This window comes from Oncorhynchus nerka, linkage group LG4 (genome assembly GCF_034236695.1).
Source record: "Oncorhynchus nerka isolate Pitt River linkage group LG4, Oner_Uvic_2.0, whole genome shotgun sequence".
In the NCBI taxonomy this organism is placed as follows: domain Eukaryota; kingdom Metazoa; phylum Chordata; class Actinopteri; order Salmoniformes; family Salmonidae; genus Oncorhynchus; species Oncorhynchus nerka.
This window is the reverse complement of record NC_088399.1, coordinates 34,813,365-34,836,483: the sequence shown is the minus strand read 5'-3', so window position 1 is coordinate 34,836,483 and position 23,119 is coordinate 34,813,365. Positions and strand designations below refer to the sequence as shown.

Genomic DNA, 23,119 nt, shown 5'->3' with positions numbered 1-23,119 from the left:
CTTTCCAACAAGTCGGTATGTCAGATTTCTGCCCCGGTCAACTGTAAGGGGAGACAGGTAGCCTAGTGGTTCGAGCATTGGGCCAGTAACCGAAAGGTTGCAGCCGCACACAAGCCTAAGATCACCATGCCAAGCGTTGGATGTAGTGGTGCAAAGGTTGCCGCCATGGGACTGGGAACGCGTTCTCTGGATTGACAAATCACGCTTCACCATCTGGGAGTCCGACGGACAAATGTGGGTTTGGCAGATGCCAGGAGAACGCTACCTGCCCCAACACATAGTGCCAACTGTAAAGTTTAGTGAAGGAGGAATAAATGGTCTGGGGCTGCTTTTCCCCCCACACCTTAGTTCCATTGAAGGAACATCTTAACGGTTCAGCATACATTCTAGACGATTCTGTGCTTCCAACTTTGTGGAAGGCTCTTTCCTGTTTCAGCATGAGAATGCCCCCATTTACAAAGCGAGGTCCATACAGTAATGGTTTGTCGATATCGGTGTGGAAGAACATGACTGTGGCCTCCAAAGAGCTGACCTCAACCCCATCGAACACCTTTGGGATTAATTGGAACGCCGACTGCAGTGCCAGGTCTAAGGCAGAACAAGCTACCATTCGAATCCAAACAGACAAAGAATAGAAAAGGCCTAGTAGGAATGCAATAATGGAGAGTAAATGAGAAGAGGGTAGGTAGGTAGGTAGGTAGTCAGTTACCGTCCACAGCGTGCAGGTCGCGGTGCTCCTGGAAGCAGCTGTAGTATTTGTACTTCTTCCCGCAGATGTCACAGGAGTAGCGGAAGCTATCTGCATTCGGATACACAGAGATCGCATTGTCTGGTCTGTGGCACACTGGCATTCAATGACATCACATCCTGCTGGTCATAGTCTAGCGCACAGCACCGATTTGTTTCATATCACTCAGTAAGGTATAAAAACCAGTGGATGGTTTGCTGTGTTATGGGTCCATCGACTTTGCTTGTGTGTAGTGTTGGCATGTAGACCTATTCTCTTACTAGGGATGGAATCAACACAGTTGAGTATTGCAGTATTTTTTTTATAACATATCGAGTCTGACTCAAAGTACAGATTCTCTCTCAAAAAAAAATTGCCAGGTAGTTAACATTAGTTTGCGCTAATTGGCTGTAACTGCACCAAGACTTCAGTATTTCTCATCTTATAGCTGAGACAAAATGCTTTCAGCACTTTTATTTCCATGACTCCCAGCATTTATTATTGCTCTCTCTTGTACCTGATAAATTGTGATATGATAGGTATTGCCATTCTGTATGTATCGGCACCAAAATATTGTGATAATATTGTATCAGGGGTCTCTCCCAATTCCCAGCCCTATGTCTTACTGGCAAAATGATTAAGATGGTGTTTTGGATAGGGCTGGATGATAGGGCCTAAAAATAATATGTTTTATTCCCCCCCCCACCAAACTTATGGGCGATTCACAATACGTGTCGATTTTTTTGTAATGTTCTCTCTAAATAAGCTATACTGTACAATTAAAAGGTCAAATACACTGCATTTCAAACAGTCAAGAGTAATCTATTGAATTCTGGGTTTGTGACATTATATAGGGTAAATATAAGCCTTCCACAACCATAAGACCCAATCATAATATATTTTGTATCATCATAATACAGTAGTTTAACCTGATTTTTTGCAATAATCACCGATCTGGCTTTCAAGTCGGTCTACGAAAATGACCTTTTTGTTACAAATTCAACCAGAACCATGCATAGAACACATTCACTAATAATGACTAACTTTTTATAGAAGGCATTATAGAAAATGAGCACAGGTCTCAAACAATTTTCAAGCACAAGCCCACGAGCTAGTGAGTAGCCAGCTAACCTTAATATTTCAAGTTGAGCTAACTTGGCTCTATCTGCACAGCATTCTGTCCGTCTCCAACTGTTTGAACAACATGCTGGCCTGTCCACTTTGTTCAGATGTTGAAATCAAGTGGCTTAGCTACCTTATTTCTCAGAATGAGAATGAGTTGCCAACTCCTTATAAAGTGTTTTATGCTTATTTATAAAAACAGACTAGACAGCTAATATAAGAATCCTTTACTAAAATGCTGCTAGCGGAGCATGGTACAGCAATGGGCACAAGACAAACTGAGCATTGATTTTCCAGAATCAATGTTCATTGATACTACTGTTTTAGTATTGTCTGCTCTGCGAGCAATTTAAGGAGCTGAGACCCAATAAAAAGGGTATGGTTCAAAAAGGTAACTTCTCTATTACAGTAAAATAATGTCTCTGTGTTTGTGTCCATGTGACCCATTCTGTTGGACCAAACCTCAACTGCAAATAGCGAGCTGAAACAGCTTGTTAGAGGTGAAGAAGTGACAACTTTGTTGTGAGTGGCAGGGGCTTGTTGTGTGTGTGTGTGTGTGTTTTAACAGAGAGGAAGAGGTTTCACTCACGCCAAAATCTGTCCAAAGACAAGCCCAATGCGTTTCTATGGGTTTATTTTGGACGTAAGCTTGTTGCCTGCCTTCCCACCTTTGGGACAATGACTCCCATTGTTAGGGCGGAGACATGAGCATCTCATCATATATAGATCTCTGGTGTAAATTGGAGGATGAAGGTGCAAATGCCTTTCGAAATGGTCCCGTTCCGTAATGGACCTGGTGCTTTTTCACCCGGACCCGATATGCATAAATCGCGTTTATATATAATTTTGTTCATTTTCAGGGTGTGTTGCAGCACCCTCAACACCCCTACGACGATTGACAATGCTGATGGCAAAGCAACAAAACACTTATAATGGAGCTGAAGTGTAAGGGACAATGAAGTTGTCAGTCATACAGTAAGGCTAGTTGTCAGTCATACAGTAAGGCTAGTTGTCAGTCATACAGTAAGGCTAGTTGTCAGTCATACAGTAGGCTTAAGCATCTGCAATCTGCTTTGTGCCTGCCTGAACATACAGCTGAAATTGTCCCAAAGCCAACCCTTAATTCACGTCGACTTCAGTGTTCCATTTTTTATGCGCATTAGCAACTCACAACAACAAAAAAGAAACTTAGCCAAGTGATCACAACTCTTCTCCCTACATTCTCTTTTCCCTCAGTTACGAGTATCATTCAATTTCGATCCGACCACTACATTCCTTGCCAAATCACGACAGATTTATCAGTCTAGGGACATACTTTGTTTCATGTTTAACAAAAGCTGTCCACCAAGTAGAAGGTCACAAATCAAATAAATCTTTCAAATCTTTTTGATACTGTCGCAAAGCTAACTAAAAAGCAGCAAATCAAATAAATCTCACAAATCTTTTTGATACTGTCGCAAAGCTAACTAAAAAGCAGCATTCCCCAAGAGAGGATGACTTTCACTTTAGCAGTGATAAATTCATGAACTTCTTTGAGGAAAAGATTATGATTATTAGAAAGCAAATTACGGACTCCTCTTTAAACCTGCGTATTCCTCCAAACCTCAGTTGTCCTGAGTCTGCACAACTCTGCCAGGACCTAGGATCAAGAGAGACGCTCAAGTCTTTTAGTACTATATCTCTTGACACAATGATGAAAATAATCATGGCCTCTAAACCTTCAAGCTGCATACTGGACCCTATTCCAACTAAACTACTGAAAGAGCTGCTTCCTGTGCTTGGCCCTCCTATGTTGAACATAATAAACGGCTCTCTATCCACTGGATGTGTACCAAACTCACTAAAAGTGGCAGTAATAAAGCCTCTCTTGAAAAAGCCAAACCTTGACCCAGAAAATATAAAAAACTATCGGCCTATATCGAATCTTCCATTCCTCTCAAAAATTTTAGAGAAGGCTGTTGCGCAGCAACTCACTGTCTTCCTGAAGACAAACAATGTATACGAAATGCTTCAGTCTGGTTTTAGACCCCATCATAGCACTGAGACGGCACTTGTGAAGGTGGTAAATGACATTTTAATGGCAACGGACCGAGGCTCTGCATCTGTCCTCGTGCTCCTAGACCTTAGTGCTGCTTTTGATACCATCGATCACCACATTCTTTTGGAGAGATTGGAAACCCAAATTGGTCTACACGGACATGTTCTGGCCTGGTTTAGATCTTATCTGTCGGAAAGATATCAGTTTGTCTCTGTGAATGGTTTGTCCTCTGACAAATCAACTGTAAATTTCGGTGTTCCTCAAGGTTCTGTTTTAGGACCACTATTGTTTTCACTATATATTTTACCTCTTGGGGATGTTATTCGAAAACATAATGTAAACTTTCACTGCTATGCGGATGACACACAGCTGTACATTTCAATGAAACATGGTGAAGCCCCAAAATTGCCCTCGCTAGAAGCATGTGTTTCAGACATAAGGAAGTGGATGGCTGCAAACTTTCTACTATTAAACTCGGACAAAACAGAGATGCTTGTTCTAGGTCCCAAGAAACAAAGAGATCTTCTGTTGAATCTGACAATTAATCTTAATGGTTGTACAGTCGTCTCAAATAAAACTGTGAAGGACCTCGGCGTTACTCTGGACCCTGATCTCTCTTTTGAAGAACATATCAAGACCATTTCGAGGACAGCTTTTTTCCATCTACGTAACATTGCAAAAATCAGAAACTTTCTGTCCAAAAATGATGCAGAAAAATTAATCCATGCTTTTGTCACTTCTAGGTTAGACTACTGCAATGCTCTATTTTCCGGCTACCCGGATAAAGCACTAAATAAACTTCAGTTAGTGCTGAATACGGCTGCTAGAATCCTGACTAGAACCAAAAATTTGATCATATTACTCCAGTGCTAGCCTCTCTACACTGGCTTCCTGTCAAAGCAAGGGCTGATTTCAAGGTTTTACTGCTAACCTACAAAGCATTACATGGGCTTGCTCCTACCTATCTCTCTGATTTGGTCCTGCCGTACATACCTACACGTACGCTACGGTCACAAGACGCAGGCCTCCTAATTGTCCCTAGAATTTCTAAGCAAACAGCTGGAGGCAGGGCTTTCTCCTATAGAGCTCCATTTTTATGGAACGGTCTGCCTACCCATGTCAGAGACGCAAACTCGGTCTCAACCTTTAAGTCTTTACTGAAGACTCATCTCTTCAGTGGGTCATATGATTGAGTGTAGTCTGGCCCAGGAGTGGGAAGGTGAACGGAAAGGCTCTGGAGCAACGAACCGCCCTTGCTGTCTCTGCCTGGCCGATTCCCCTCTTTCCACTGGGATTCTCTGCCTCTACCCTGTTACGGGGCTGAGTCACTGGCTTACTGGGGCTCTCTCATGCCGTCCCTGGGGGGGTGCGTCACCTGGGTGGGTTGATTCACTGTTGTGGTCGGCCTGTCTGGGTTGGCGCCCCCCTTGGGTTGAGCTGTGGCGGAGATCTTTGTGGGCTATACTCGGCCTTGTCTCAGGATGGTAAGTTGGTGGTTGAAGATATCCCTCTAGTGGTGTGGGGGCTGTGCTTTGGCAAAGTGGGTGGGGTTATATCCTTCCTGTTTGGCCCTGTCCGGGGTGTCCTCGGATGGGGCCACAGTGTCTCCTGACCCCTCCTGTCTCAGCCTCCAGTATTTATGCTGCATTAGTTTATGTGTCGGGGGCTAGGGTCAGTTTGTTATATCTGGAGTACTTCTCCTGTCCTATTCGGTGTCCTGTGTGAATCTAAGTGTGCGTTCTCTAATTCTCTCCTTCTCTCTTTCTTTCTCTCTCTCGGAGGACTTGAGCCCTAGGACCATGCCCCAGGACTACCTGACATGATGACTCCTTGCTGTCCCCAGTCCACCTGGCCATGCTGCTGCTCCAGTTTCAACTGGCCTGGGCCCTAGGACCATGTCCCAGGACTACCTGACATGATGACTCCTTGCTGTCCCCAGTCCACCTGGCCATGCTGCTGCTCCAGTTTCAACTGTTCTGCCTTACTATTATTCAACCATGCTGGTCATTTATGAACATTTGAACATCTTGGCCACGTTCTGTTATAATCTCCACCCGGCACAGCCAGAAGAGGACTGGCCACCCCACATATGCTCTCTCTAATTCTCTCTTTCTTTCTCTCTCTCGGAGGACCTGAGCCCTAGGACCGTGCCCCAGGACTACCTGACATGATGACTCCTTGCTGTCCCCAGTCCACCTGACTGTGCTGCTGCTCCAGTTTCAACTGTTCTGCCTTATTATTATTCGACCATGCTGGTCATTTATGAACATTTGAACATCTTGGTCATGTTCTGTTATAATCTCTACCCGGCACAGCCAGAAGAGGACTGGCCACCCCACATAGCCTGGTTCCTCTCTAGGTTTCTTCCTAGGTTTTGGCCTTTCTAGGGAGTTTTTCCTAGCCACCGTGCTTTTACACCTGCATTGTTTGCTGTTTGGGGTTTTAGGCTGGGTTTCTGTACAGCACTTTGAGATATCAGCTGATGTACGAAGGGCTATATAAATAAATTTGATTTGATTTGATTTGAAGTGTTTTTGGTGAGAAAGACGCACCTGTTTCAGTAGTGAGTCGCGGCTCAAATGGCACTTGCAGTCTTTCAATTAGCAAATTACCTCGCAACTCAAGTAGGCCAATGACAGTGGCTGCATTTCAACTATAATCATTTCTGTAATTAACACTTTTTTCCAACTGTTAATGACAATGTGCTTATAGAATTTTAAAGATGCATATCCCCTCTTACTAACCTTACAGGAATTGTAGCGTTAGGTAGTAAGGCTGGGCGGTATGCAGATTCAACTCATCATACTGTCCTTCTCTCATACCGGGATATACATAATTACCAGCTTAGTATACAAGGGGGGACCAAAAGGGACAAAAAAAAACATTGGGCGTCTATTACCAGAATGCTACCAAGTAAGAGAACATTTCAATAGAGGCTGCTAGCTAAATATTCTAACAAGCGCAAATGAAAATAAAGAAATTGAAAAGACCGATAATACAACTCATTAAGTTATACCTATACACACACACACACACGTATATGCATACAAAAACTCAGCAAAAAAAGAAACGTCCTCCCACTGTCAACTGCGTTTATTTTCAGCAAACTTAACATGTTGTGTTAATACAAATATTTACACAAGAGTCAACAACTGAGACAAACTGAGCAAGTTCCACAGGCATGTGACTAACAGGAATTGAATAATGTGTCCCTCAACAGGGGGGCAAAATCAAAAGTAATAGTCAGTATCCGGTGCATTAAGTACTGCAGTGAAACTTCTCCTTATGGACTGCACCAGTTTTGCCAGTTCTTGCTGTGAGATGTTACCCCACTCTTCCACCAAGGCACCTGCAAGTTCCCAAACATTTCTGGGGGGAAATGGCCCTAGCCCTCACCCTCCGATCCAACAGGTCCCAGACGTGCTCAATGGGATTGAGATCCCGGCTCTTCGCTGGCCATGGCAGAACACTGATATTCCTGTCTTGCAGGAAATCAGCCATACTGCTCGTTCTGTGCGTGATGGCATTGTCATGCTGAAGGGTCATGTCAGGATGAGCCTGCAGGAAGGGCACCACAGGAGGGAAGAGGATGTCTTCCCTGTAACGCACAGAGTTGAGATTGCCTGCAATGACAACAAGTTCCGTCCGATGATGGTGTAACACACCGCCCCAGACCATGACGGACACTCCATCTCCAAATCGATCCTGCTCCAGAGTACAGGCCTCGGAGTAAAGCTCATTCCTTGGACGATAAACGTGAATCGGACCATCACCCCTGGTAAGACAAAACCACGACTCATCAGTGAAGAGCACTATTTTCCAGTCCTGTCTGGTCCAGCGACGGTGGGTTTGTGCCCATAGGCAACATTGTTGCCGGATGATGTAAGGCAGGTCCTCACCAGACAACAGGCCTACAAGCCTTCAGTCCAGCATCTCTCAGCCTACCGCGGACAGTCTGAGCATTGATGGAGGTATTGTGCATTCCTGGTGTAACTCGGGCAGTTGTAGCTGTTGTTGCCATCCTGTACCTGTCTCACAGTACGGACATTGCAATTTATTGCCCTGGCCACATCTACAGTCCTCGTGCCTCCTTGCAGCATGCCTAATTTGCACATTCACACAAATGAGTAGGGACCCTGGGCATCTTTCTTTTGGTATTTTTCAGAGTCAGTAGAAAGGCCTCTTTAGTGTCCTAAGTTTTCATAACTGTGACCTTAATTGACTACAGTCTGTAAGCTGTCAGTGTCTTAATGACCATTCCACAGGTTCATGTTCATTAATTGTTTGTTCATTGACCAAGCATGGGAAACAGTGATTAAACCCTTTACAATGAAGATCTGTGAAGTGATTTTGATTTTTTACGAATTATCTTTGAAAGATAGGGTCCTGAAAAAGTTACGTTTCTTTTTATACTGAGCACACACACACAACCGAATGTCATTTTTGGTGAGTTCGGACATTTGCAAGCGAACGTGAACGAGGCGTTATACAACGCCTCGTTCACGTAGTCCTAGCACTACACAACTGATTCAAATAATCAAAGCTAGCTGATTAGTTGATTATTTAAAAATCACTTGTGTAGTGCAAGGGCAAAAACCAAAATGTTTGGGGAATGCTGTGCTAAGGCAACGGGCCTGCCTGCTCTGAGAAGAGGGGGGGAGGAGCAGACTGAGGGGGTTGAGAACCAGAGAGGAAAAGAAATCAAGAGAGGCAGCTGTACAAAATAATGCATCTAAAGGGCTTTGACTTCTAAAACACAGCAGAAAGCTAAGACAATATGATGCAATCACATTATTTCAGCCACTTACTCAGATAATTAACTAGCAAGTTAAAGTTAGGGGTCATGTTAATGCAGAATCTTGCATTTTTCACAAAAAATAAGAAAAAAATACCAACCAAGAAATATCTTGCTGCGTTTTGTAAAAGCAGACGTAAAATGCTTCTTATAGTAATTTCTACTCGGAATCAGACTCAATTCATGCTTCAGCTGCACTCCTAAACTCACGAATGCGCATTCTATCAGCAGAGAGCACTGACTGATGTGTAGCTACTTTTCTAGGTTTAGCCAGCCTACTTTTCACCGGTAAAATGCAAGTTTACTTTAAGGAAATGTAGCTGGCTACATTCTTTCTATGATAAACAAGACCTTGCTAATACGTAAGAGTTGACGTGTGGCTGCCAGCCAAATAGCGTTGCACTTTGTTGTCATCGGATGAAAATGATGCTATTTTTTGTAGAATGTGTTGCACTAATGTATTTTCTTTGAATAAAAACTACAGTAGCACATCTCTGATAACTCTATTAATAAAAAAAGATATAGATATATAAAAAATATAAAAAAATAGAAACACTGCACAGCTGGACACACCTGCTCCTGCTTTCTCCCATTGTGCTATTTACAAAACACACACGTGACTGGCTCAACTGTTCTGGGGAACTACAGTAAGCTTCATAATGTAAAATAATGTGACAGGTCAAATGAAAAATGCATCCTTTTTGGGGGGTAGATGAACACAATATGCTTTATCCTAGTGTATGCACAAGTTGACTGCAGGTATTTACTTTAAAAAAGTAGCTAAAAATATTAAAATGTATTGAAAAACTTTGAAGATGTAGAAAAACATACCCATGGCTATTCCCAAATACCTCGGTATACCGTCCAAGCCTATTATGTAGGCCTACTTCTTATTTTTTCCCATTTGTGAGGATGGTGTACCTTTTTGATAACTGCACTGTGATTAACATTTCGTGAGGGGACGACATGGTTTTTCCGTTAGGGATTTTTCTTAACGTTAACTATTACATTTCATTTAAACGTTCACAACCCTAGTGTGCATACACATCTGTGTACTCACTGTTGGGAGTTGTTGGTGCCCCCTCTCCTGGCATGCTGTCGGACTCTGCGGGAGGGGGGGAGAGAGATAGAAAGGCACATGCATAAAAGATCTGCTGTTGGCGTGGCGCCAACGCTTAACAACTCGACTCACTCAGATCTCTCACACACACAACATTTGGCATTGATCACATGAAAGATAATGGATGTCAGGAAAGTAGAGACTACTTGACAAGTATTAGCAGATGAATGCAGCTGACAAGTTAGAGGGCAACTCCACCATTTTTCAACCTCAAATTCACCATGCCAGTGTCTAAATATGTGAAATCCCCACATTTCTATGTTTTGTAGAACAAAATATAAAAGTAAAAAAGGTTCTACCCAATGACATCAAATGTTCAAACAAATGTTCAAACACTGATATTCCCTGTGACGTGGGGGAGCAAGAAAATACCCTCCATCTGGCTAGAAACTCATTGGAGGTTTTGAAAATCACCGGTCCTTTCTTGTTTCAGCATGTTCACAAAGCAAGAGCCATACAGAAATGGTTTGTTGAGATCGACGTGGGAGAACTTGACTGGCAGGCAAAGAGCTCTGACCTCAACCCCATCGAACCCCTTTGGGATGAATTGGAATGCCAACTCCGAGCCAGGCCTAATCGCCCAACATCAGTGCCCGACCTCACCAATGCTCTTGTGGCTGAATGAGAGCAAGTCCCTGCAGCAATGTAACATCTAGTGGAAAGCCTTCCCAGAAGAGTGGAGGCTGTTATTGTGTTATTGCAGCCAAGGGGGGGACCAATTCCATATTAATGCCCATGATTTTAGAATGAGATGTACAACGAGCAGGTGTCCGCATACCTTTGATCATGTTGTGTATCAAACAATTCCCATGTCGTCACACAAAGCCTTAGTGTTTCAGGGTAGGCCTTCCTTACCTCTGTGTGCACGGACATGTGTTTGAAAGCAGTTGTAGTACTTGTATTTCTTCCCACAAATCCCGCAAACGTAGGAGCCTGTATGAGAGAGGAAAAGCTAAATAGAGAGCGCTGCAAAAGCTACAAGAGTTAACTGCATCGATATCATTGGTGTGTAACATGGAACTTCACTAAGACAAACCTTGTGCAATCATTTAAGACTGTAAAATAGGTGACCAGTCCAGATTCACATGTATTTATCAATATATTACATGGTCAGACAGTTACGACATAATATCCTAATGATTACCTTTTCTTGTAAATAGGTACAGAAATGTATTAGGTACAGAAATGTACCGGTTTCCTAGCCTGTAATTTCACAGTAAATACCAGCTGAGATAGTTAATGTTCAATGTCAGGGGGCCAGTGTGAATGAGGGCAGTCTGTGAAAAGGGTGAGGTAGTTGCTCACCGGTGCAAAACAGTTTTGTGTAACGAACCCAGATGTTGGGACTAGGTAAAAAGGAAGCAGCTGAGATGAGGACATTTGCATGGCCAGGTGCAGGTGCACAGGTTTGGAAGAAGACAGATACAGAGGGAGAAGTTAAAACGACAGGTGCATGATGGAGAGAGTGGATGCATTCGATTTGCATCACCCGTTTTTCCATCATGGTCTAAAATGTGCAAACTCCAACAACCTGGAGCACAGATGGCGATGCAAAATGAACATGCCCGTTGTGTGTGGAGTGGGAGGTGACGTGTTGGGGGGGGGGGGGGGGGGGGGGTCGTACCCTGGGTCTGGTCATTGCGCGACCTTCCTCCTCCTGCTCCTCCGAGGACCACACAGATCTCGGCTGGCACATCTTTCCCGTTACTGGCTCCCTGCATGTCAGGCTCCTTCTTTATTGTGACCGGGACAGCAAGGGTGGTGGTGGTGGTGGTGGTAGGAGAGGGGCCATCTGGGACTCCACCCCCCGCGTCAACCTGCTCCTGTCCAGGATTGGTGGGCACCTCCTGAGCACTCATGACTGACTGCTCAGGGCCAGCGCTCCTGGGACTGCGAGTGAGTGCAACAGACAGCCAGGCAAAAGGTAGAAGGAGGAAGAAACAAAACAAGTCAGAATTACTAATACAACTCTCAAGAAACAGCACCTTTGAAACGGGTGCAGTTCAAATATAGCAAGGGATAACATCAAGAAAGCAGAGCTCTGCCAAACCATGTCTTTAGCCAGTTCTAAAGCAGAGCTCTGCCAAACCATGTCTTTAGCCAGTTCTAAAGCAGAGCTCTGCCAAACCATGTCTTTAGCCAGTTCTAAAGCAGAGAGAGCTCTGCCAAACCATATCTTTAGCCAGTTCTAAAGCAAGGCACTTGACACTCAGATTGCCATATGCCTGACCAAGGTACATCAAAAAGTTAGAGGTAGTCCGGCATACCAATGAGAGAAAGTGCAATTTAATGAGTCTATAAATTGTCTCCATAATGACATTATTTAGGACATTGTCTAGTTAAATACTTTTAAAAAACAAAGAATATTTCAATACCATCTCTACTCGTGACAAATGGGGTTTGTCCAAAATAGGAGGGGAATAGATGGGAGATATGCATTATTACCCATTATTTGCCCTACAGTGCAGTGATTAATTTTGTATGGGTGACCTTTGACAATAAATCCACAGCACCCAGGTGTTCTAATTCCAGAAAAATCCAAATTACCCAGCCTTCTACAGTAAGTACCATTGTACACTAGGACTATAATGAGGGGGCTCAAATAAAGTCAAATGCAACCAAGCAAAACAGAGTTATAACCAGGATTTGGTGTAAAGAGAAATGACCTTTCATGGGCAACACCTTTTCTTGGAAGGGATTACTGATTGACATTGGCACTAATGATTAAAACAGATCATGGATACATGGACAGCTGTTGTTCCCAAAAATACAGCATTACTATGTTTGTTTGTCACCCTAAATATGAATTGTGCAGAACTTTTACATTCCTAAGCTGTGGAGGGAGTATTTCTGGATGGCAATTAGTTAGTCAGGAGTTACTTAGAAAGCTGGCAACATCGTAAAAGGGAAGAAGCTCATTGCAAGTAGGCAGGTCATTAAAACATTAAACAATTCCCAGTTACTCCAACTTTGTTAAATATTAATTTTTAAAAAAAGGTGTTACCTGCTCCACTGTTTCATGCCCCATTTCTGCAATCTAGCCTACATTGGCTTGTCGTGGTAGAGAAAACATTCCTAATCTGGTAGAGAAATGGACAATGGCAGAACCTCCATGTTTTCATATCAGCATGGGTGCAACAGTTTAAGGGGATGATGCTATACTAACCTCATATAGCATTAGAATACATGCAAAACGACTAACCACCTCAGACATCTATTAGCCTACTTGATAAAATGATGCATGCAAAGAAATAGCTAGCCGACAATCTAAATATTGAAAATTCTAATCTCCCTCAAAAGAGGCCAATTCAACAAGCCTGGGCAGATTGGAGGCCATAAAAGCTAATTTGGGAAGCGAAGGGAACGGCTGAGTGTTCATTTCAGCAGCAGCCGTGTCACCGCCATGCGCCATGTTGTGTTGGAAATTATGACAAGAGTTTTTTTTTTTTTTTTTACAAAAACAGCCCCATCAGGAACAGGTGGGGGTAGGAAGCTACATGGAGGGGAATATCAGCTGAGAGGAAAAAGCAGAAAAGTGAAATCCCTCTCAGAGCTGGACATGATTGGATTTCATACCCTAATGGCAGAATGTGATTAATTTCTCCACAAAATTCCTTTTAGCACACGTAGGCATTAATGCTGTGCTGCTTGGTCGGCTGCTATGCGATTGTGAGTTAGCCCCGTCTATTTGTGTGTTTGCTTCTGTGCTGGAACCACCATGTAATAAATCTAATCAAGCTTGTGAAATCTCATGGTGGAAAAAGCAAACAAACCATATTTTAGAAAACATTGTGCCGTTTCAGGGAATTTCTCTCATAAGCCATACAATGATAGTTATTTTCACCTGCATATATAAATGAGAAATAACTTAATTTATAGGCCTCATGTAAGCCTAATTTGGTTATTCCATTTCATCACCGTTTAAATAATTCCATCACATAACTACAGAGGCATGATAGTCACATGACATTTTTTCCTCTACATTCAAAATGGAGGATTTAGACCTCTTGCTATTCACATCATGGAATTTGACAATATCCTTTCCAAGATTCAATACCAGGAACAAAAACATACCACAGAATGTGTCCAAATAATCTAATGCGGTGAAACAGAATTGAAGCTAACTCTAACATGGTGTCGGTAAGCACAACACTGAACACAGCCTGGAAATAGCATTCATGGACATTGACAAATGAATTCTGGGAAGGCAAGGCAGCATTGATCCCAACCCCCCCCAATTTGGTTGAAATGGATGAAAAATCAATGGCCAAAAGGTCAGGTATTGAGCACATTTCTCATGCCTTAGTACAGCCCATTACATAAGGTTTTGCTAAAATGGAGACTAAAAATGGTAAATTTACCCTGAGAGAAAAAGGAAATCAAATAAAAACTAAAGAATTTACTTATTCAAATTATTGAACAAATGCTTGCTTTGGGCTTCTAACTAGGTCAAATTCTGTCAGGAATCTCAGAATTTCAATGAATTGTTTTGGCACCCATAGAATGTTTCCAGTGAGTATAACTTTCATGTATATAGAATGGATACTCTGCAAACAAAATGGCTTGCTGTATCTTTTATTGAATTGAAAATGTGAAACCACCATCTTTCATTGATCATAAATCATTTATGTTGCATCTATAAAAAAAATGTTTTTCAACCTTGTTGACACAAAACGTCAATGATATTCCTATTTAATAAAAACGTTAAAATGAATGTCATGGTTAAAATGTTCCCATTCCATGGCTGATAGGAAAAATGTCTATGAAATAGGAACACATGACCAGATCCTTCTGAAAATGTATTGACAAAAGAAATAAACAAGAGGCCCCTGGCAGTTCCCAGCCCTAATACAATAGTAATTTGAACATTTTATTATTCCTTGGATAAAATCAGCATTAATACAAGCTGAAGGTTTTTTGGGGGGCAATAGGCCCTGTGTGTATGTGAGACTGCATGTTATGAAAATAGTTTGAAACGAACCCATTTGAATAGACTGCTTTCCTTAAGATTGAGGGCAGTGGTTCAGTTAATGTCACTGCATGGATATTAAACATATTGTGCTGGACTACAGCCCTAAGCGAATCAGTCTCAATGCTAGCGATGTCGGAAAGGTCAACATTGGAGGGGAAATAAATGAATTAATATTTCTTTAACAGTACTGATTTATTAAGATACTGTAAAAATACTAGGCAATATGTGGAATGTACATTGGCTAATACGATAACAAATTACAGTGCCTTCAGAAAGTATTCATACCCCTTAACTTATTCCACATTTTGTTGTTAAGGCCTGAATTCAAAATGGATTAGATATATGTTTTTTCTTACCCATCTACACACAATGCCCCATAATGACAAATTGAAAACATGTTGAGAAATTTGTGCACATTTATAGAAAATGAAACAGAACTATTCACACCCCCAAGTCAATACTTGGTAAAGCACCTTTGGCGGTGATTTATAGCTTTGAGTCGTCTTGGGTATGTCTGTTTAAGCTTTGCACATCTGGATTTGGGGATTTTCTCCCCTCGTTCCTTGCAGATTTTCCCAAGCTCTGTTAAGTTAAATGGGGAGCGGCGGTGAACAGCAATCTTCAAGTCTTTGCACAGATTTTCTAATGGGATTCAAGTCTGGGCTTTGGCTGGGCCACTCAATGACTTTCGCATTCTTGTTCTAAAGCCATTCCAGTTTTGCTTTGGCTGTATGCTTAGGGTCATTGTCCTGTTGGATCATAGAGTGGGGGGGGTTAAGGTCGTTTGCACTCTGAAGCAAGTTCTCGTCAAGGATTTGCCTGCATTTGGTCCATTCATTGTTCCCTCTAGTCTTACCAGACTCCCAATCCCTGCCGCTGAAAAGCATTCCCAGAGCATGATGCTTCCAGCACCATGCTTCACAGTAAGGATGGTGTTAGGCTGGTGATGAGCTGTGCCTGGTTCTCTAGACATAGCACTTTGCATTCAGGCCATTGACATTTTTGTCTCATCAGACCACAGAATCTTATGCCTTATGATCTCAGTCTTTCACATGCCTTTTTGCAAACTCCAGACGTGCTGTCATGTGCCTTTTTCTCAGGAGTGGCTTCCGTCTCGCCTGTACAGCCCAGATTGGTGAAGTGCTGTAGAGACTGTGGTCCTCCTGGCAGGTTCTCCCATCTCAGCCAAGGAACTCCACTTCTGTCAGTAGTCATTGGGTTCTTGGTCACCTCCCTGACCAAGGTCCTTCTTGCCCAGTTTAGTCAGATGGTCAGCTCTTGGCAGTCTGGGTAGTTCCATAATTTTTTCCATTTCCCACAGACTGAGACAACTGTGCTCTTGGAAACTTTCAACACTCTAGAAATTGTTTTATACCCATACCCAGATATATGCCTCACCACAATTCTCAGATCTATGGGCAGTTCCTGGACTTCGTGGTACGGTTTTTGCTCTGACATGCACTGTCAACTGTGGAACTTACATAGACAGATGTGTTCCTTTCTAAATCGTGTCCAAACAATTTAAATTGGCCACAGGTAGACTGCAATCAAGAGTGCAGAGACATCTAAAAATTATGATTAAGGGAAATTGGATTCACCGGACCTCAATTTGGAGTGTCATAGCAAAAGGGTGTGAATACTAATGTAAATTAGATCAATACATTGGTTTGCTATATTCCTGCTATGCAGAGGGGAGTATCAGAGTAGAATATTATCTGCCACAGGGATGAACAAATCCTATTTCAGCCTGAATGCTTTCCCCCGCTCCTTAAAATCAGAAGCACATTTTCCTAGCCTCCTCTGTGTAATGTCTCTCAAAATTGCTTCCAACCAACGATTTCAAAAAAGCAATAATGCAGAGAAATGGGAGAATTACCCCCCTCCCCTTTCTACATTTCCTTCTATTAGCCGGAATGGTATAGAAACAGAACTGTGTCAACTCTTGAAATTACATCCGCATGCAGTCCGAAACCCCATAAAATCTTTTCAATTTATATGTTAATGCTGTGAATTAAAATTTAATAACTAGATATTGAAAAGTGGCCTTGAATTATACAAAAAATAAATCCTGAAAGAGCAGCCCTAAAATTTGAAATTCAGGGCAGCATCCGGTCTGCCGCTAAGCCCTTGCACACTAGCAGATTTTATTTTAGTGAACATCTAAATTGCAGTGCAGTCTGAGGCAGGTCTGGTAAACCTGCTCCTTTGTGATTTATGGATTCATTAGAGCAAGAAGACCCCCCCTCCCCTTTCACAGAAATGAGATTTCCCTTTGTAAAAATGTATATTTTTTGAAAAGGCAAACTGAGCTCTGAAACGTTTAGAAAACTGACAAAAACACCCTATGTGCATATAACCACAAAGACGGCCCTTAAATCATCTTTGCTGCAGCAATTGAACGTCCCTGTGCATTATTCATGAGACCAATAAGGTCCATTTTAAGTAGAGAAGGGGAAGGAAATATGCACAGAATGCACATATTCCCCCAAATGCCAAAAGCTCTTCATGTAGCCATCCAAACCTGAAATTACCATCCTGCTGGCCCTAATTTGAGTGGTATGATTTTCAGAGATTTATCAGGACAACGATGCTTATATAAGGAAGGTAAATGTTGATACATTTAGCAGATTTGGACAGAAGCCCAATAAATACACACTATAAACTACAATTGCTTAACTTTTGCAGGTCTCAGCAAGAACATCATAAGGATTACATCTATCTGCATTTCAACAAGGTCTACTGAACGACAGGTATGCCTACATAATGTTTGTGACTGCACTCTAGGCAATAGAAATAAATGACACCAAGTCCTGGCTAGTGACATATATGGTCTAGGGAAGCCTTCATGGATTGTTATGAACTGACAAGATGGTTTACCATCTTGTTGTCCATCATTCTTTCCAGACCTATTGAGTTTTGTTTTAATTGGGGTGGCAGATATTTTTTGGTTCACAAGCAGACCAGGACATCCTACCTCTTGGTGATCAGTGTCTGAAGGTGCAAATAGCCCTGTCCTGCTCAGTCTTCAGTCTCCCCTCTTGCAGAGTCCCGCAAGCCAGTGTGACCTGGGTGGGTAGAGTGTTTAGGTCTGAGAAGGTGTCAAACTACTATGAATTCACACACAAAAGTTAGAACACAGGGTTTCTTTATTGTGTCTATCTTCTACATTGTAAAATTGTGAAGACATCAAAACTACGAAACATATGGAATCATGTAGTAACCCCCCAAATAAAACGTTTTTTTTTTTCAAAATATATTTTATATTTGAGATTCTTCAAAAGTAGCCACCTTCTGCCTCGACAGCTTTGCACACACTTGGCATTCTCTCCGGCTTCATGAGGTAGTCACCTGGAATGCATTTCAATGAACAGGTGTGCTTTGTTAAATGTTAGTTTGTTGAATTTCTTTCCTTCTTAATGCGTTTGAACCAATCAGTTGTGTTGGGGGGTATACAGAAGATGGTATTTTACCAAATAGGGCTAAGTCCATATTATGGCAAGAACAGCTCAAATAAGCAAAGATAAACAACAGTCCATCATTACTTTAAGACATGAAGGTCAGACAACCCCCCCCAAAAAAGTGCAGTCTCAAAAACCATCAAGCGCCATGGTGAAACTGGCTCTCACGAGGACCGCCACAGGAAAGGAAGACCCAGGTTGCGGTCAAAACACTTCAAGACACACCCTATCCCTCAAATTAGAGGGGACACTTCTGATGACGTATCATGACGTCTGACGAGTATATACTTGTAGGGCAAGGGAAGGAAGGAATTATTATTATTATTTTTTAAATGGACCACCCTTTGCCGGAAATTCGTCACTCGTCCATCCCGCGATGATTGTTTTTTCAGCTACCGGTAGCTTGTGGGTGCTTTATATGCACTAGTCAATTATGAATGCATATCTACTTATAGTAAATATACGCCTACTGTATGATAGCTAGCAAATAAATTAGCTAACATTAGACTGCCTAGCTGGAACCTCTGAAGGAAAATGTTTTATTTCTACAATTTCCAAAAGATGACCAAACAATTTTTTTTTTGCTTTTTACGAGACGTGTTCGTGCAGTCATGTGCATTAGTAGCACAATTTAACTTATTTGCATTTGTTTTTACTTACATACATGTTGACTTCTCCATTGATGTTGTTTAAGTTTTCGCCGACTTTTCTTAGCGGATGTACAATCGGCACAAACTGAATTATGGGGAGTTTCAGGCCCCGGAGTGAACAGAATTGTACACTCACAAAGCCGACTAAAAACGAGGGCTGAGGGCATACATTGCAAATTTCCATTGCTTGACTAATCATTTGGACTGCCCTCCAAGATGGCGACAGGGATTCCCCAAGGGCAGAAGGTGAGGGTAAGTGGAAAAGGGTGTGTCTTTTAAGTGTTTGGACCACAGCCCCAGAGTTACCTCTGCCGCAGAGGATAAGTTCATTAGTTACCAGCCTCAGAAATTGCAGCCCAAATAAATGCTTCAGAGTTCAAGTAACAGACACATCTTAACAGCAACTGCTCAGAGCAGACTCCGTCAAATCAGGCGTTCATAGACAAATGGTTCCAAAGAAACCACTACTGAAGTACACCGATAAGAAGAGACTTGCTTGGGCCAAGAAACACAAGCAATGGACATTAGACTGGTGGAAATCTGTCCTTTGGTCTGATGAGTCCAAATTTGAGATTTTTGTTTCCAACCGTCCTGTCTTTGTGAGACACAGTAAGTGAACAGATGATCTCCACATGTGTGGTTCTCACTGTGAAGCATGGAGGTGGAGTGATGTTGCTTTACTGGTGACACTGTCGTGATTTATTTAGAATTCAGGGCACACTTAACCAGCATGGCTACCACAGCATTCTGCAGCGATACACCATCCCATCTGGTTTGCGCTTAGTGGAATAATCATGTGTTTTTCAACAGGACAATGACCCAACACACCTCCAGGCTGTGTAAGGGCTATTTGACCAAGGAGAGTGATGGAGTGCTGCAATGGGAAAGCATTTCAGGTGAAGCTGGATGAGAGAATGCCAAGAGTGTGCAAAGCGGTCATCAAGGTAAAGGGTGGCTACTTTGAAGAATCTCAAATATATTTGATTTGTTTAACACGTTTTTGGTTACTACATGATTCCATGTGTTATTTCATAGTTGAGGTCTTCACCATTATTTTGCAATGTAGAAAATAGTAAAATATAAAGAAACCATTGAATGAGTAGGTGTGTCCAAACTTCTGAGACTGGTACTATATGCACCTTTCACTTCAATGCAACCTTCCTCCAAAACAAATACTAAATGCATTTTATTACTTGGCTGCTCTGACATTTAATAATAAATAATAATAAACAACATTCTGTCATTCATGCATTCATGCTCTTCTATTAAAAACATGGAATTTCCTAATGTAATTCATAGCCTGCATTTGATTACACTGAATGTGGAGGGAAAAGGTCAGGGTTCCAATTTAGCATACACACCAAATAAATTCCACAAACACTTCAAATTCATACTACAGTTCTGAAGGTCAGCTTCAAAATTAACAAAGTAAAATGGCTCGGCGAGATCTACATACAATAACAAACCATGCAAGACAGAAAATTGTTTTGCGTCTACAAGATTGTAAAAAGCAGAGATTGGTAATGATTGTTTTTCCTTTTCTTAAAATGTGTCACCTCTGTCCTCCTCTGCATTTGTCCTCTTTCGTGTACTGTTCCCTTTTGTTTGGTCAGGGTTTTCTTCCACCCTAAGTTTAGACATAACAAGTCCGGTGCATTCCTTTTTTCACCATTTGAGCAGGCCATGAATTCACTCTATCATTTCTCAAAATACACAAAAAAAACTAATTGAAGATGACCAACCTTGACCTTTCAAACACTGCATTTCTATTGTTTATTGCAAAGGGAATTCTTATAGAAGAATCTTAGAATGGGTGACATGCAGAATCTCTTACTTGAATGTACAGTGGTGTTTTCCATCTCTTTACCCTCTCTTCTAATGTACATCTAAGGGCTTAGATGTGTCATACCCGGTCATCATTTCTTTAATATTATGGAAATGCACAACAAGCCGACAGATTAGGCTGATTGTTACTTTATTTGGTAGCCTACTAAACACCGCTTCACAGTTACCAGCAACATCAGAGAGGATGTTAGTAGTATCAAAGACATATTATAAACTGGGTGGTTCGAGACCTGAATGCTGATTAGCTGACAGCCATGGTATATCAGACCGTATACCACAGTATGACAAAACAATATGTTTTACTGCTCTAATTATGTTGGTAACCAGTTTAATAGCAATAAGGCACCTTGGGGGTTGTGATATGTGGCCAATATACCACAGCTAAGGGCTGTGTCCAGGCACTCTGCATTGCTTTGTGTGTAAGTACAGCCCTTAGCTGTGGAATATTGGCCATATACCACACCTCCTTGGGCCTTATTGCTTAAATCTACCATTCCAACAGCCAGGCCCTGCCTGCCACTGTTTGGTACAGCTGGGTGGGGCTGGGTAAATGTAACCACTCAAATGCATCTAAGCTGTGGAAACAAGGATTAGTTCTAAACTGATTTTGAAGCTATAGCCTACATTGTTGTCAAATGACAAAAACATCAATGGATTAATACAGCCTAGATCTTGGGTTATGATTGGGTAAAACAGTTTCACTGTAATATAATGAGTTTATAATGGCTTATTTTAAGTAGGAGCCTGCTAATTAGTAGAGTATTTGAATTAAGGACATATTGTTACTATTAAACAAAATAGTCCAAACTGAGATAAGACATTCAAATGAGTCTACACACCCGGTTTCAAACTGTAGCCTAGTCCTATCGTTGCTCACATTCAACATCAAATAGCGCATGGTGATAAAACTAATCTGTTTCTAAACGGAGGTAATTTTGTAACTGGTATCAATTTTTATCGTTTTTCATGCACTCAAACAGAGCTGCTCCTGCAATCTACTAATTATCCTCTAAAGGGTCCACAGTCAAGGGATCTTATCATTGGCTACCAATGTAGCCTACTTATATTTACAAACACGTTCGACAAAAACAAAGTCACAAAACTAAAAAAGGTTAGAATAAAATGCTTAAACAAGTCAAATTAATTGGAATTTCTTAATTTCACAAAATAACCGCCAACAGGTGGCGCCAATTTCAAAATGAAATTAATTTAAATCCTACAACCATTTTGAAAACAGAAGTAGAAATTATATTCGAAATGGGGAAATTCTTCATATCGACCGATTGAAACGGAACCAAATAGCCTACCTTCGCTTTAACACAACAAACAAGGACGACTCAATTGGTGCGATTAGAACATGTTGACAGAAATTTAAAGCAAATTCCCAAAACATGGCTGCAAGGTTGTGTTTTTAGATTGTTCTTCGTCCTTCATTTAACCACCACTGCTCATTTCCCACGCGCTTTTAAAGCTACATTTTACAAAGTATCACTGGGTTAATTAGCCAGTGTAGACAACTGAGTTTACTCAAACTTTCTTCGAAATCGCTGTCTAAAATCAACAGATTATTTGCGACGGAAACTAAAGCCAGCACCCTTGCTTTTGATAAAGCTCACCAAACATGCATTAGCGTGAAAGCCAAATGGTGAAAACACACACCCTCACTAATTATGAAGAGAGAGTCGAAAAAACTATCAGCAACCGCGGCCTGTATAAAATTTACAAATTTTGGATTTCTAAATCAGAAAAAAACGATTAAGAATGGTTTGACGTTACCTCCCAAAATGATGCAGCACATGCGAGTAGGATAGCTCGAGCTCCAAAATCCTCCTCGGACACCAAAGGTGACTGCACAACTAGCGCTTTGAAATAAAAATTAGTTATTAATTCTCAAATTATCTTAACTAAAACTGCTTTATTTTCGATATTGCAACCTTGACATCTTCCGGCATGAACTCGAATGTATGATTGTGTTGACGAAGGTGCAGGCTAGTCCGCCCAGGCTCAGCTTTTCCAGTATTCAGGGTAGGCTATGCGTTGCGGTTTCTCCAGTGGAAATTTTCGTCGTCCGCCATCATACAAGGACAGATTCCGAAATTGCTACGCCTGCTAGTTATATCAAAATGATTCTGGGCAGAGCGAAAAAAGGTCGAACGACTGTAAAGTTGCGCAGGGAATTAGAGACTAGAAATCACATGCAGAATAACATTTCTGCATCTAATAATGTGAAAGTTGAATTGGAGTTGAAACAAGTAACATCTTCATGACACACATGATTACAAATTATGTTGAACATTCTAAATATTCAGTGAAATGCACACTTTGTCCGTTTTTCCCAAATTATAGTCTATACGTCCATAAGACAGATGAGGATATTATGTTGTATATTTTG

The 23,119-nt window shown here is 41.6% G+C and overlaps 1 protein-coding gene across 1 annotated transcript in view; it reads right to left on the bottom strand.

Moving 5' to 3' along the window:
• LOC115123011 (zinc finger protein 618-like) overlaps positions 1-22,861 on the bottom strand; it is a 38,416-nt gene extending 15,555 nt beyond the window's left edge. Inside the window, 6 exon segments of the mRNA XM_029652307.2 lie at positions 710-799; positions 9,743-9,787; positions 10,658-10,735; positions 11,427-11,692; positions 17,749-17,839; positions 22,504-22,861. Of these exon segments, the coding sequence (XP_029508167.2) occupies positions 710-799; positions 9,743-9,787; positions 10,658-10,735; positions 11,427-11,661 (448 nt within the window). The 5' untranslated portion in view covers positions 11,662-11,692; positions 17,749-17,839; positions 22,504-22,861.
• Between the last annotated feature and the right edge of the window lie 258 nt (positions 22,862-23,119).